The sequence below is a fragment of the Sinohyriopsis cumingii genome, chromosome 1 (assembly GCF_028554795.1).
Source record: "Sinohyriopsis cumingii isolate HCF-2022 chromosome 1, ASM2855479v2, whole genome shotgun sequence".
NCBI classification, from domain to species: Eukaryota; Metazoa; Mollusca; class Bivalvia; order Unionida; family Unionidae; genus Sinohyriopsis; species Sinohyriopsis cumingii.
In genome coordinates, this window is record NC_142961.1 from 132754182 (window position 1) to 132771741 (window position 17560).

Sequence of the window (17560 nt, forward strand, 5' to 3'; positions counted from 1 at the left end):
AACAAATGGCTCAGACCGACTGGGGATTATTTTGTACATTGGATGAAATGTATGTTTGAGATTGTGACCGTTATGAATAATGACTCATGCAAGGTTCACCGTGGACATGTTTAAACAGGAATTCCCGCAAAGATCAATTTATTTGCTAATTACTGTAGATCTCGTGCTGTATTCATCATGTATAAATATTTAAGCATGACCATCAGTAAGCAGTATATTTCTCGGCCTCAGAACCAGGTTACCTGCTATCTATTGTCAACATTTTTTCATCAATGTCCCAGACTCATGCGCATGCTCATTGGAATACACAGCTATGACTTGAGCAGACTTTTAAGCTATCGATCATATTTAGTTTAAACCTTTTCAGGCAGTACCTGTTTCGATCGATATGTTTCTCTGGGACCTGTCAACCCAGTTGCTTCAGTCTCCCAATAAAATTTCCGCTTGCCTGAGCTAAGGCAAACATAGCAGAAACAGTTGTTGACTTTTAGAACCCCATTTCGCAAGTCCCAAAGTATGGATTCTTTTGAAGTCAAATTTTATGTCTGGAATGAACTTGGATTCTTACAGAAAATTCATTTCGAGCAGTAACAGAGACAGACGTACTTGTATTTGATAATTTGTTGTAGGCATAACTAAAGAAACAATCCAGTCTTTTACTTTGATTCCATACGTGAATCGACAAATATATAGGAAATTACTACATAATCAAAATGGAGGAACTTCTGAAAAACGATGCGGTTCGAGCGAAAATTAAAAGTTTGTCTGCACCAGTGAAGGTAAGAACAAATCTATATATATTTTATATACCCTGTTCATTTTATTTCACACCATTGCAAGGTCAGTTTTCTTTTTAAAACAAGCAGTCGTTTCTTGATTTAGATATATTATCTAAATAAATCAGGAAATCATAAAGTATAAGACTGAACACGTTAAAATTTATTGCCTTTCCATCACCATCACTCTCTCTCTTTCTCTCTCTCTCTCTCTCTTTCTCTCTCTCTCTCTTTCTCTCTCTCTCTTCCTCTCTTTCTCTCTCTCTCTCTCTTCCTCTCTTTCTCTCTCTCTCTCTCTCTCTCTCTCTCTCTCTCTCTCTCTTCCTCTCTCTCTACCTCTTTTTCTTTCTTGGACTTCGAAAAAGAAACTTCCCCGTTACAACGTTAGTGTAAGGCTTTTCTTATATCTATACATGCATCCAACTATGATTCTGTTCTGTTTCTTATAGGTCTTTTTTTAAGTTGTTTAGTACCTTATTCCATATTTTATGACATGTATAATTTATTTAGATGACATTTAACAAACATGTTCGTCGATAAATGCTCATATTCCAGATAACAGTTTGGTTCGAAAGCTATTTTGAAGGCATGGGTGCACCGCCCCACCCCCCGGATTTCACCTCTAAATATGTTTTGGTCTATATCCGTAAAGCGTATTAGATGACCACTGCATGTTTGCCCCCCTGCCCCCCCCCCCAAAAAAAAAATGTTGTAGATGCCCCTGTTTGAATTCTTGGGATTATGAGAACTTTTAAATTTTAGTATGTTCATAGCTTATATTGGGGTGTACCATTTCCCCAAATAAATTTCAGGTTATTTTTCTTCATTTCTTGTTTTGGGGATTGGTCATTAAAAATCATCATCTAACACTTTGGTTGCTTCTTCTGGTTTTTATCTGTTATTTCGATATTGACCAGGATCAAAGCGAAATTTCTGTCCGTGATTACTCCATATTTTTATATTTAGTCCGTCATATGATGGGCGAAGAGACATTTTTTTAAATTTGTGTATTCTGTTTAGGTAATCAGGCTAAAATATAAAAAAAAAGTTTCCTCTGCAATACAAATTGATATTTTCCCTCGTAATTACTCCTTCATAAGAATGTAAACTGATATTTTCCCTCGTAATTACTCTGTCATAAGAATGCAAACTGATATTTTCCCTCGTAATTACTCCGTCATAAGAATGCAAACTGATATTTTCCCTCGTAATTACTCCGTCATAAGAATGCAAACTGATATTTTCCCTCGTAATTACTCCGTCATAAGAATGCAAACTGATATTTTCCCTCGTAATTACTCAGTGATAAGAATACAAACTGATATTTTCCTTCGTAATTACTCCGTCATAAGAATGTCAACTCCTATTTTTCCTCCGGAATTACTCCGCAATAAACAATGTAAACTTAGCTTTTCCCTTCATAATTGCTACAGGGTATGAGTCAGACCAAACGGATATTTTCTCGTTATCATTTCTCCCGGCATAAAGGTCCCAGACTGATATTTTCTAACTAAATTCACGTGGCAAACTGACAAAAGCAACATTTACCCTCAGTAATTATATTAAGGTAATATGACCGACGAGGACATCTCCCCTTTTTGATTTGTCTGTTGTAGTCCAACTAAAGGACACACACACACACACACACACACACACACACCATTTTATTGTTTGTTTTTAGAATCCTAGAAACCAGAAAATGATTATGGATAGTGTTGTCACAGATTACCCTAAAATGATTATGGATAGTGTTGTTAAAGAGTATCCTAAAATGATCATGGATAGTGTTGTTAAAGAGTATCCTAAATGATTATGGATAGTGTTGTTAAAGAGTATCCTAAAATGATCATGGATAGTGTTGTTAAAGAGTATCCTAAATGATTATGGATAGTGTTGTTAAAGAGTATCCTAAAATGATCATGGATAGTGTTGTTAAAGAGTATCCTAAATGATTATGGATAGTGTTGTTAAAGAGTATCCTAAAATGATTATGGATAGTGTTGTCATAGATTACCCTAAAATAATTATGGATAGTGTTGTTCAAGAGTATCCTAAAATGTTTATGGATAGTGTTGTCACAGATTACCCTAAAATGATCATGGATAGTGTTGTTACAGAATATCCTAAAATGATTATGGATAGTGTTGTTAAAGAGTATCCTAAAATGATCATGGATAGTGTTGTTCAAGAGTATCCTAAAATGATTATGGATAGTGTTGTCATAGATTACCCTAAAATAATTATGGATAGTGTTGTCATAGATTATCCTAAAATAATTATGGATAGTGTTGTCATAGATGATTCTAAATTGATTATGAACAAGAATGGTAATTAAATATAATAGCCTCATTAAAAGACTACACTGGTTTGTTCAGATTTTGTAATAAAAAGAAAAGCTGAAAAATGAGGTCAACTAGTTTTGACCCAAATATGGACTTAATATTGCTGATTATTGGCTTTTTGAAGAGACCAGGAAATTCCATTCACTTGTGCAGATATGTTAATTATTGATCCACTAAACCCTATTTTCAGTAAAAATGTTGACAAAAATATATATTAAAAAATCGTAATATATGCACAAGTGTCGATGCATTATGCTTGAACATTTTGTTTACCTATCTTTTAGCGTTTATCGTGTTACCTTATCTTTTAGCGTTTATCGTGTTACCTTATCTTTTAGCGTGTATCGTGTTACCTTATCTTTTAGCGTTTCATCGTGTTACCTTATCGTTTAGCGTTTATCGTGTTACCTTATCTTTTAGCGTTTCATCGTGTTACCTTATCTTTTAGTGTTTCATCGTGTTACCCTATCTTTTAGCGATTCATCGTGTTACCTTATCCTTAAGCGTTTTATCGTGTTACCTTATCTTTCAGCATTTTATCGTGTTATCTTATCTTTTAGTGTTTTATTGTGTTACCTTATCTTTTAGCGTTTTATTGTGTTACTTTATCTTTTAGCGTGTATCGTGTTACCTTATCGTTTAGCGTTTATCGTGTTACCTTATCGTTTAGCTTTTATCGTGGTACCTTATTTTTTTAGCGTTTTCTCGTGTTACCTTATCTTTTAGCGTTTTATTGTGTTACCATATCTTTTAGCGTTTATTGTGTTACCTTATCTTTTAGCATTTTATTTTGTTACTTTATCTTTCAGCATTTTATCGTGTTACCTTATCTTTTAGCGTTTATCGTGTTACCTTATCTATTAGCGTTTTATCGTGTTACCTTATCTTTTAGCGTTTATTGTGTTACCTTATCTTTTAGCGTTTTATTTTGTTACCTTATCTTTTAGCGTTTTATCGTGTTACCTTATCTTTTAGCGTTTTATCGTATTACCTTATCTTTAAGCGTTTTATTGTGTTACCTTATCGTTTAGCGTTTATCGTGTTACCTTATCTTTTAGCGTTTTATCGTTTTACCTTATCTTTTAGCGTTTATCGTGTTACCTTATCGTTTAGCGTTGATCGTGTTAGCTTATCTTTCAGCGATTTATCGTATTACCTTATCGTTTAGCGTTTTATTGTATTACCTTATCGATTAACCTTTCGCAGTTCACAATTTACTGAGAGATTTTTTGCAAATTTGCATTAAGTTATTTACTGTTTTTATTCACATACAAGTAGGATCCAACTGCAAACTGGATATCATCCGCCGGCAGATCTGAGTCTATGCAGTTCGGTAGGATTAGACAGGAGAGTAATCAACATAGACCTTGATATGACAACATATTATGCGACAAGAGGTCAGGTTCTTTGCTGTTTGCAGTTGGATCCGACTCGTAAGCGAGTACATATCGTAATTGAATCAGAATTATCGGAGGAATATATTCGCCTTTTGGTGCTCGTAAAGATGATATTACGAATCTTGGTTAGCCGATATCTTCATAGGTTTCCATGCAGGCATGTTCGGGTCTCCATTAACAATATGATCGATATTGCCCTTAAAAATTCATTGAAATATAAAGCTGTTAACGTTCTTGTTTTTTAATCCTACAAGCTGCGATCATGTTTACACTACTAACTTATGTAGTCGCCTCCAGCAATTGTTCCTATCCAACATTAATTTGGAGAAAGGCTGCGAATGAATCTATTTACCAGACGAAGCCAGGGTGACTCAACGTGTCGAAATCGCGACAGAGTCTGGTTCTAATCATCGGAATAGTATGGGTCAGCAACCGGTGTGTGTCCTTGGGAAAGGCACTTCACTTAAATAACCTACTTGTACTGCTGTGCCGTAAAGCACCAAACAAAACCCAAACTATCCACATTACGTATAAACATACCTAGGCAAATAGTTGTTGTTGTTGTATGGTTTAACGCCATTTTTCAGCACACGATAGGCTTTACATGGCGGCCAGTATTAATGGTAGAGGAAGAACCCGGGAAAACTCCGGAAAGAATCACCGACCCACGAGAAGCTAATGGCAAGCTTTCTCACATACGCACATTAGCCGAATCCGAGACTCGAACCCACGCAGGCAGAGGTAAGATGGCAGTGATCCGTAACAGAGAGTGCTTTAGACCACTCGGCCACTCGGGCCCCCTAGGCAAATGGTAGAATAAGCCTTGGTGGCGTGTTCAATAATATTTTGGTGAGTTTTCCTTTTGTAAAATAACACTACGGTTTGCTCGCCAAAGTCGATGACTCTAATTTTTGCACAGTCTGTAACTACCTGGTTGGCAAATCTATACTATCTACTGAAACAATGTTACAAAGAATAAAGCTGTCATATACCCGCGAAAAACGAATTCCTTAGTGAATCACAAGATCGGGACCTATGTAGGAAATTGCCTTTCATGGAATTGGCTTTTTGAACGATATCGTCTGTTTTGCAACAACGCCGACGGAAATTATTCCAAATGATATTCGTGAATATTAAGGATACTTGGACATCTGTATGTTCATTGCTATGGGCGTCTGCAGGAATTTTTTTCCGGGCGGTAGGAACAACATCAAAGGGATATATTTCTTTCCACGGCACAACGCATTTGTTTAAAAAAACGCAAACGCCCATATCATTACATTGAGAAGAATATTACTTTATATTTTTTAATGTATAATTAATTTTTGCCGAAACGAGATTTGAGTGTTTCCTTTAGCAGATCAGGAGATCGTTTTTGTCATATTTTGAAACAGACCATATCACACGCACGTGAATTAACGTAAATGCATCCAGATCGTGTTCACGTTATTGTAGTTTTAGTTTTTTAATGCGAAGGGTACAGCAGGAATACGTGGGGATCTATGTTTTTTAACTGATCAAGTTTAGTTAAAATATTTTTTTTTAAAGTAGTGGATTGTATTAAAATGCATCTATAAATCAGTACTTTCTTATATCCGGAAATTCGTTCAATTGGAGTTAATTATAATCTTCCAATGTAGCGGGAAAGCACTGGATTCACGCTTAACTTAAATTTCTATTCTAAATGTTTTGGTCCCATTGAAGTCTGTGGTAAATCTTTCAAAAATAAATTTCACAAAAAAGAAAAATAGATCCGACCTTCCCACCAACACACACGATGCGTTTTCCTTTGTACAGTTATAATACTGATATCGAAATTCAATAACACTTAGCCAGGAATAGTATTTGGTACTGTAAATAAATAAAATTTATCAATAAAACGACTTGATGTTGCGCCAATTGTAAGAACTGTTTTATTGGCAGATACACATACAGAAGCAATATATTAAACACACACACACACACACACACACGTGGAGTCTGAGCACAAACTCTATCTAATATTTAGGACGCAGAAGTTGCAAACCCAGATTAATAATCCAGTGAAAATTATCAACTTTTGCATTCGTACAAAACACTTACTCCGAAATTATGATAATTCTACCTCAATCTTTAGTAAAATTATGCCAAAATTTTATTTAGTTTTCATTGTGACTACATTGATAGGTGTACGTCCTGAGATGCTATGCTTTCTTGTTTTCTGTTTGTTTTTATGGCACTCTGAACACACTATTGGCTGTATCATGCCCAGGTAATGAAAGCTAAGTGACTTTCCGAAGGGCACTCCGAGGCAACCGACGGTATCGAATCCGCCACCCTGGGATTAAGAGTCGGAAGCTCCACTAAAGGCGTTACCGCGGCTCTCACCACGTGAGGACCAAAAGGACATCAAAAGGATATAAAGACAATTTAATTAGTTTATACGTAAAAATATTTACACTTCTGAAGAAAAAAAAAATCGATAAATTATCCAATTCAAATAGTTATACTTTCCTTAGTTAAACATCCCAATCAGGGAATGTTTCGCAATTCAGATGTCCAATTTAATAATTATTTGTGTGACAAATGATGAACTACGCATAAAATTGAAACTTCATCTACACATTATTCGTAATTCAATAACACTTAATCATCGATATTTTCTGGTACTATAAATTAAATTTTATCCATTAACCGACTTGATGTTGTACCAAAAGTAAGATACATATACAGAAGCAACACATGAAAAAAATCTCTCTCTCTCTCTCTCTCTCTCTCTCTCTATCTATCTATATATATATATATATATATATATATATATATATATATATATATATATATATATATATATATATATATATATATATATTCTTTGGTAGAATAAATTTTAAAAAAGTTTATCAATCAAATGAGTGTATTTTACATGTCTTGAGATGCATTTACAACAATAATTTGTAACGTTTGACCTTGACACTGACTCATATGGGATGAACAATATTGCAAATGTATGTTTGTCTGTCTTTAACATATCAATCAACATGTATATCCACAATCCATTAAAACATCAATCGTGTCACCAATCTTCCCACTGGTTTCTTTCCATCTCCAGATATCAATTTTTTTTCTTTACAGGAAAAGAAACCTTTCAAACAGAAACCTCAGAAAACAAAAATTCTCTTGAAACCGAATCAATTTTCTAGTCCCGAATGTTTTTTTTTTTTTTGTTTTTTTTTTTTTTGCTTTATGCAAACTTTTACACAGAAACTGAAAATCCTCTACGCTGATAACCGGAAGGAATATTCAGCACCAAATATTTTTTTTTTAAACAACAATGATTCCTATTAAAACCGGAACTTAATCAGACATATGGCCAGCCAGTGGTTTCACTATTTGCCCTTGACTCCGCCCACCTAATTATCATAGGAATTATTACTAATAGCTCTAAAATTTAGTATAAAAAATCCTCGTATATTTAAAACGGAAATCCAAATGACCTAAATTCAGTATTCGATTTGAATTCATTGAATACTTTTGAAATTATTAAAATTACACGTTCTCTGCATTGTAGTTGACACTGAGTGACCTTGGTAATTTCTGCTTTCATATGCTTTAATGCCATACCGTCAAAATTTCACCCCAGACAACAGTCGATGACCTACCTAATCGTAGCATCATCGGCCTTTTCCACCAGGTAGAGAAGAAAGAAACAACTTTACGGAAATGGCCGAACAATGTTCCCATCGCTGATGACACGGTTGTTAGCCAAATGTGTTAGGTAAGGTAAAAGAGTATTGATTGACATAGTATAACATAGAATGGTCATTATAAAACCTGAAACACTGGAAAATAAAACCCGAAACAGTGGAAAATAAAACCTGAAACAGTGGAAAATAAAACACAACACAGATGCAATGAATTATCACGTATGTCCGTTTTAAACACTGAATGGAAAATGTGTTGTTACAACAATATTCTATTTCTATCTTGTACGTCAATGCAGCCAAAAATGAATTATTACCTTTGTGGAAAAAAGTATTAATAAAAACATAACAGAGGCGAAAAAGAAAGAGAAAATTATTTAGTGGGTTTAACAACAACAACAACAACAAATAATAATAATAATAATAATAATAGTAGTAGTAGTAGTAGTAATACATTTTGAAATAGCAAATAAGTCTAGATAGCTCAAGATTGTAAGAGACCAAGTCACGTGTTTTAGCTACCCTGGCTGGCAAAGTATTTCAAAGACGGAGAGTTCTGGGGAATTAACTATATTTATACTAATCTGTTGAGGCAGGGAATGGTCTAAATTTCAGATAGAGACTGGCCCCGATGCAACGGGATGCAGGTGTCAAGTGATCTCAGGCTTGGATGTCAGCAGTGTAATTCGTTATCTTGTAGAACATTGTTACTTGTTTTTTGGGGGTCTTGGGTTCAAGTAATTTCCACTTTAGGTACTCCAGGATTAATACAACATTGCTGGTGTTCCTATACCTGGTGTTCCTATACATATTAACAGTGTATCGTTCAGTTATGGTCCTGGGTATTGAGGCTAAAATCTGATTAACAATATTCAAGATTTCGTTGTAATGGGTGAAATAAGAACTGGCCTAGACTGATTCAATTCTGATCTGTCAGCCTCGTTTCAAACACTCCAGTGTAATGTTAGCTCTGTTTACCATTTTGTCTGTATGCATCTTACATTACTTGTTATGTGCCAATACAGCTGCCATATAGCTTGTAGATTCCTCGATTGTCAGATGATGACCTTCTGACGTGTGCTTATAGGTCATGGGGGATTTTTATATTGTCCCTCACAGGATGCTGCCATTTTCTGGGTGGAACGAGGTAAGATATGACTTTTCCCGGCCCGTTCCTTGGTTCAAATTGCCTTTAAGACTTTTGTAGTCCCGTCAGAGAGGGCTCTAAGTAAACCGCGCAGTTATTCAAAGAGGCGTGTCTTGGACCAGACACCCGGTGGCAGATAGTTAATTAATAACAGAAATGGGATGGGTCAAGGATGGTATATTTGCACTGGAATTGACTCTGATGTGGCTCTATCCACTATTCACTGTTTTGTCTTGCCCGATAGAAATGCTCTAATTTAGTTCAATATGGGACTCTTATTCCATTGTAATTTAACTTGGCTAAAACGCGTTCATATGGTACCCTTATTCCACAGTAATTTAACAATGCTAGAATGCGTTCAGATGGTACCCTTATTCCTTTGTAATTTAACATGGCTACAATGCGTTCATATGGTACCCTTATTCCACAGTAATTTAACAATGCTAGAATGCGTTCAGATGGTACCCTTATTCCATTGTAATTTAGCATGGCTACAATGCGTTCATATGGTACCCTTATTCCACAGTAATTTAACATGGCTAAAACGCGTTCATATGGTACCCTTATTCCACAGTAATTTAACAATGCTAGAATGCGTTCAGATGGTACCCTTATTCCATTGTAATTTAGCATGGCTACAATGCGTTCAGATGGTACCCTTATTCCACAGTAATTTAACATGGCTACAATGCGTTCATATGGTACCCTTATTCCACAGTAATTTAACAATGCTAGAATGCGTTCAGATGGTACCCTTATTCCATTGTAATTTAGCATGGCTACAATGCGTTCATATGGTACCCTTATTCCACAGTAATTTAACAATGCTAAAACGCGTTCAGATGGTACCCTTATTCCATTGTAATTTAACATGGCTACAATGCGTTCATATGGTACCCTTATTCCAGAGTAATTTAACGATGCTAGAACGCGTTCATGTAGTACCCTTATTCCACAGTAATTTAACAATGCTAGAACGGTTTCATGTGGTACTCTGTCAAATGTCTTAATGAAGCTAAGGACTATAATGTCTTCTTGCCGGCCTACATTAAAGGTTGATGACAATTCATGTATCTTAGTGATCAGTTCTGTCTCACAGCTGTGCCAGCTTCTTAATCCATGCTGGCAGTCAATAAGGAAACGGTGCCAATCATGATGTTTCGTAATGGTGCTTAATGTAGTATGTTCGTGTTTCTTGTAGCACACGACTGGTAAAAAATACTTGACAGTAACGGCTGACGTTCTACTTTCCCTACCCCCTTTGTTTTAAAGTTGCTGACATATTTGCCTTCTTCCACTCATTTTGAACTTCTCGGGAGCTGTGGCATTTTTAGAAAGTGATAGTTTGTAGTGATGAGATTTCATATGACAGGTACTTCAGTAGGCTAGCGGGGATAGGTTTCAGTTTCTTCGGTAACGCATAGACGCCATCGGTACTGATAGTTGCTTTAGACGTGGAGAGAAACGGTGTTCCATAAACATTTCTTATCTTCCGCGGTGAAGACTGGTACCGTTGGTTCAGGATATTTTCTTATCCTTCGACTCAGAGTAAAATTTTCCCTGGTGCCTTAGGGGCGAAACTCCAGCACTGCCGATTTTCCGAATGGATTGAAGAAGGTCCATAACAATTTATAGTTATGAACCTTTGTCATTGAAAAGAATCAGATTCTCCACGTATGCAAGTTTCTATAATCTTTATACTTCTTTTTCGTCTTGTTGTATATTCTTTTATTCCGTGCTTCTGTGTGTTTTATGTATAGAAAACACTTCATTTCTACTACGCTGTTTGTACCTAACCAAGCGATTAATGAACGCTTTCATGATTATACCACCAGGGAGGGGATGTGTGTGTGTGTGTGTGTGTGTGTGTGTGTGTGTTTGACGTAGCTTTAAAAAAAAACTCAGTCATATCGCTTCGATGTCTGCAGTGTGACAGTTAATAGTGATGTCCGACACCAGGCCGACCAGCCCTAACCTCTTAATGATGATCGCCAAGTCTAGCAGCTGCTAGTACCCGTTTTTAAAAAAGTCTTTGGTATTACTCAACCAGGGTTCGAACCCGCGACCTCCCCGCATCCGAGGCGGATGCTCTAACCACTTAGGCCACCGGAGCGGTCCGGGAATATGTGTCCTTTACTGAATGCATTTTATTGTTTAACAAATGCCAAATGTCACACAGTTTTGATCTGAGTGTCTGTTATGAAAAGTGGTGTAAATCCATCAGCTTTTCCTTGAAGTTTCCATAGTTTTGTCATTTTTTAAAATATTTGAATTTTTTTATGCATGCACACTTGTTTTGGTTTCACTGGACGGAGACTGGATTCGACGTAGACAGTAACTTGAGCAGATATGCCAGGCACGACTAGTCGATAAGAAACTTGTTGGTAAGAAAATAATTACTTTGGTTGGTTCATCTATAGTTTGCTCTAAAAATAGTCACTTGCTTTGATCAAGAGCTGTTGATATTCTACTTGTTTTGGAATGATCACCTGATCACATTTCGTTCTGAGGTGGAAAAAAATAGCTCCCCAGTAAATCGAAAACCCCTCAAAATTAAAAAGAAATTGTTCTTCTATGAAGGACTTCGTTTTTGAAAAGTTTTATTGTACAAGTTTTCCCTTCTCCATAGAAATTCTTGCAAAATCATCAGACCTTTATGTTTAGTCACCGTGAGCATAAACTGGCGTGCATTGTACGATTCGTCGGCAGTACATTCTACCATCTCTGCCGTACATGACAGACTGGTTCACATGTATCACACGTGCATAAACAGTGTCGACGAACATAAAAATCAAGGAAATTTCGGCAAAATTGCGCGAAATTGTTTGTACTCTCTCATATGCATATCAATAAAACTTGATCTCACATTTGTAATAGCAGCTGAAACTTGTCTGAACATTGGTGGGCATCGTATGTCGTTTTGTTGAGAAAACATTACATTAAACTTCCGCACAGTCGTCTAACAGCTATGGCTGTCCAAACAGACGTAAAACTAACTGCAGAGAGAAGGTACACAAAGCACACATTTGTGTGACGTCATGTGTATGGCTGACGCTATGTGACGTCATCGAGGTTTGTTGTAATAATGATATCGGATGAGGTGAGAAATAAAAAATACAAAAGGTTCTTTTAAAACTGTTACGTTAGAGGGAGTGTGGCAATTCTGATCTCCATTCACCACCCGATCATTTTGTTTAAAATTTATGTTTTGAAATCAGATTTTCATATTTTGATCATTTTTAAATGAGCTTAATTTGTTCGAACATTAGTTGAAAATATTACCAGAATTAGAAAGTTTTCAAAATGACATTAGAGACATAGTTGTTTTCTTAGTGATATTCACATATGTGTTAGAGATTTGTGACATTTTGTATATCTATTCATGTTGACCACAGTGCACTCTGCATTTATTGACATACATGAAGCCTAGTGGGACCCTTATTGTGCCCATGGGGAAAGACACTCAGTTCCCACCTTCTTGGTGTCATCAAGGCAGCATTAAATATATGTCGGCGACGGTCTAGGATGAACCCCTCACTCTGAACACACCTGCTGTCAAATAAAGTTCCATAACAATTCATACGTATAACTACCAGTCTCGGAAAACTGAGAAACCGATTTTGTAAAAAGATTGGCACGACAAATCCCATCGGTCTTTGATTACTTCCGTTATTGTTGCACCAACCTCTCTCTGCAACGCGCAACCACCCCCACCCCCCAACTGTACGATATGTAAGGCGTTGTTAATTGCGTTCTAGATATTCAGGCGAAGATGAAAGGTAAACACGAACCGACAGATTACCTACAAAAATACTCGCTCGGAAAAGTTTGATAAAAAAGAGCTCACACAAAATGGATAATCTTACATCGTGGCCAAAATGTAATCTCTAACCTGACAGGCAAAAATTTGTTTCTGCACAAAAAATCGTCGTCTTATGCATGCACAAAGAGAAAAGGGGGTTTGGCGGGTAGTTATTTAATTATACTTCACCAATGGAACATTTCAAATTAAACTCACGAGTTATATTATCCAAATTTCAATTATGAAAGTAACAAATCCGAATAAGTAAGTCAGAACAGTATGCGAACACTTATTAAGGTAACACTAAAAATCCGAATAAGTAAGTCAGAACAGTATACCAACACTTATTAAGGTAGCACTAAAAATCCAAATAAGTAAGTCAGAACAGTATACGAACACTCACTGAGGTAGCATTAAATAGTTTTCTTCGACGGCTATGGTTAAGGATATACATCTAACATTTGAATCCATCTGCCATAAACAAAGTCAATAACTGTTAATCTCTATACCTAAGATATGCCCATTTTTTCTCCGTTAACTTTACATTGTCAGAATTGTGCAGTATTTTACGATGCTGAACACCTTTATACTGCAAGGCACGCGCGCCTAAAAATAGCATTGTTCAGAAAAACTCGTTCATATTTTTCAAGACAAAATGCAGTAACCTATAAATACTGGGAGTGTTGAAACCAGATATGTGAAAAGATTGGAATGACAAAGCTCAGCTTTCTGGGAAAAACCTCTTTATATTCACACCAATCCGCCTCCTCATCACGCGTAAAAATCCATAAAACTCACGATTGTAACACCATCGAGAACCTGTATTAAACAAAATCTCATATACAAAGTGGTGAAATTGCGTCACAAATATTACTTTAATGAACGGACCGAATTCCCACAAAAAAAAAACACTCACGATCAAACTTTTGGTAAGCACATCAAAACAGCGCAACAACAAAAAAATTGGGCAGCCGTATTGATACATTGTTGCCTTGTTTAAAACTTATTCTTGAAGCCGACTTGCACAAAAATGTTTATGTAATAGATACAGTCCCTTGCACAAACAATATTAAATCATGAATTCTTGATATTACTACGAATAATGAGGGAGAAACAGGATATAAATAATGAATGTCTCTTCGATGGAAATTTACACATGACCGATCATAGAGTCATTAATGTGTTTTAAGTGCCACTGAAATGAAACCGACCAGCTAACCAGTAAAAGAGGCTTTAAGGTGCGGAATATGGCCATGATCTTAGTAATATTAGTATATTATACCATAAATATATTTACTTGATATTAGTATATTGGACCATAAATATATTTACTTGATATTAGTATATTATACCATAAATATATTTACTTGATATAAGTATATTGGACCATCAATATACTTATTTGATATTAGTATATTGTACCATAAATATACTTATTTGATATTAGTATAATGTACCATAAATATATTTACTTGATATAAGTATATTGTACCATAAATATATTTACTTCATATAAGTATATTGTACCATAAATATACTTATTTGATATTAGTATAATGTACCATAAATATATTTACTTGATATAAGTATATTGTACCATAAATATATTTACTTGATATTAGTATACTGTAATATAAATATACTTATTTGATATTAGTATAATGTACCATAAATATATTGAATTGATAGAGAACGTTCATCAATAGATGCATTAGTGTCACGCATTCTTTAAAACTTTTACGAAAATAATTGTCCCTGATCTATCACTTTAGATGTAAAAGTAATGTTTAAAAACAAAGAAATTTAGATGTCAAACTATATTGAAGTATCTAAAGATGAAACAAGTAATAAACTAATCTAAATTGTACACCTATAACATAAAATAGCACCACACACATATTCTTCTTTCAAAATGTGACCTTTTGTGTAAGAAAATTTATGGAAATCATTATTTTTTACATAAGGGAATAACTAATAATATTGAAAATGTGTACGTTCGATAAAAACTATTTTCCTTATATTGTTTCACGTTAACAGTTTTCGAATTGATATCAAAATCGGATATTTTTCTTCAGTATTTAAAGGTCTTGGTCTAATTTTAGGGAAGGTAGAACTAGTTCGATGACGTCTCATTCTTTCCATCTATAAGTGGGATGCTGGTGCTTACCTTGTCTACGTCATTTATTACGTCTTCTCATACGAGAAACAAATTGGGCGACATTACTGCCAGTAATGTGATTTTTTGTTGTGATGTTTTTGTTTCCTTTTATTTCTTCAGCTGTGTGTATATGTGTTTTATTCAGCTAAACGTGGTTGTGTTTTATGATGTGATCTAGGTTGGTTTTAGTGGTTAAATATATAGTGAAATGTTACTTATTGTTTCTTTCTCTGATGAAAATTGACCACCTGACTGTGCCTGATGGCGCAATGTTGGATGGCTTATTATTATTATTATTATTATTATTATTTTCGATTTTAGGCAAATTGTCTTTGGAGAGATCCTTTTTGCATAACAATCCGTGGCTCTGCAATTCCTACCAAAGTGACGAAATATGTTGCGCGAAAGCCGATTGCCTAGTAGACGATGTGGGGGTCGTTATCTTGTTAACATTAAATGAAATCTACAGCGATGTAAAATCCGTAAATTAATTTAATTTACGGAGCCAGGCTAGAAACACAAAATGAGCGGGCAAAATCACTGAATGCATCCCACTTGTGGATCACATTTAAAGAGAGACCGTTTGATGTTATTTTTGGTATCAATCTTCATTATGTTTCATTGTCGTAAACTATGGTGAAACACGGATCATGAAGTGCTTTTAATTGAATATTCGTGGTAATAGAAATGATTTCAGATAAATTGGAATTGCGAACGTAATATAAAACAAGGACAATCAATTAAGCAGTGAGTGATGTAAAACATAATTAATCAATCTGACATCATTTATAATTTAGTTTTCAATTAATACAGTCAATTACTGGCAACATCTATTAAAAACAGTAAGGGGTTTCCATAATCTACACAGTTTATTTAAACTAAGTATTCAACTTTTGTTGCTAAATGGTTCACAAAGATTAAACTTGAAGTCATGTTTAAAGAAGTTGTGTATATGATAAAATAATAAATGAATAACTGAATATTCACAGTTTTAAATTGGCCGTTACTACTACATCATTAAGTCAGTGCCTGCAAACGATCACGTGGTGGCAACTTTCTTTTTTAATATTTTTTTTTTACACCTATAAATTCCGGGCACTATTTAAGGTTTTCAGTTCTACATCGACCAACCAATGACATTAATTAAAAATGTTCAGTCCCAGGAAAATAGATATGGACAATTTAAGCACGCGAGTCTTTCATTATTACGTAAACTCTGAAACCAAACAAGACAAATGATTGACACTGCACGTAATGAAATATTCCACAATTGCACTTTCAACTTACAAAATGGAGTGTGGGTAACATGTGACGTCGCAAGTACGTTACCGTTACTGAAGATCCAACGAAAGGAATTGCATTCACTTGAACAGGATTCTTTGTTTCTTATTCATAAATTTAGAAAATGACTGCTATGATTTAAAAAAACCCAGTTCATTTGTGGCAGATTTGTCGGCAGTAAACATCAACAGTTAAGTTCAAAGTCACGGCCAAAACAGTCGGAGCATTAAGTTTTGAAAAATGAACACAAATAGGTCCTAAACAATAAAATACCTGGTACGTGTATGAAAATATTTGGTCACACCTCTGAATTTATTTCACACATCTCTAGCTACATATGCAAGTCTTAAGTGTACATCCGGGTCTTTTGTCTCCTTCAGGTTATTATGCATTTGGGACTTGTGACTCAGTCAGAAGTTTTAAACCTTTAGTGTAAATTCAGAACATGTACCTGCGTCAGAAGTTATGTCTTTTAAAGGGACTTTTAAAATTGATTCTTCATGTACCCTCAGTTGATTGCGGGGAAACTTTATCCTTTTAGTGACAATAAAAACTGGGGTGGGGGTAGGAACAATGTTTACGGGCGCAGATGGAAAAACCCAAGTGGAAATAATGGTGCTGTCTACCCGCCAAATGAAAGCCTCGTTACGGTGGAAACACTGTTTGTATTATGTTTCCAATAACAGATACAGCTAATTGAAAGCATATACCGTATTTGAACCATTTTGTACCAAAAATGTTTAAGTTAAGTCCAGTATATGTAGGTGATGTATTTGCTTTGAACACTCCAACATGGATGCGTCATGGTTTGTGTTTGTTTTCTTGTTTGTTGTTTTTATTTTTGTTTTACAAACATTAAGCCTGATGATAACTACCGAATTGCAGTCTAATGTGCAGACGAAATTGAATTCTGAATCTAGTGATAATAGGACTGGCATTACTGTAACATTTCATATGTGCTCCCCAAGGCGATAGTA

General features: G+C 35.2%; 1 protein-coding gene across 2 annotated transcripts in view; it reads left to right on the forward strand.

The window, feature by feature from the left end:
* The first annotated feature begins 316 nt into the window (after positions 1 to 316).
* The window catches only part of LOC149807883 (uncharacterized), a 37489-nt gene continuing 20245 nt past the window's right edge, over positions 317 to 17560 (forward strand). The window contains exon 1 of one of the 2 annotated variants that reach the window (XM_089971580.1): positions 317 to 779. In XM_089971580.1, the coding sequence (XP_089827706.1) occupies positions 714 to 779 (66 nt within the window). In that variant the 5' untranslated portion in view covers positions 317 to 713. Of the gene's footprint in view, positions 780 to 9114; positions 9343 to 17560 lie in introns of those variants that run through there. The other variant, XM_089971583.1, reaches the window with a different exon arrangement.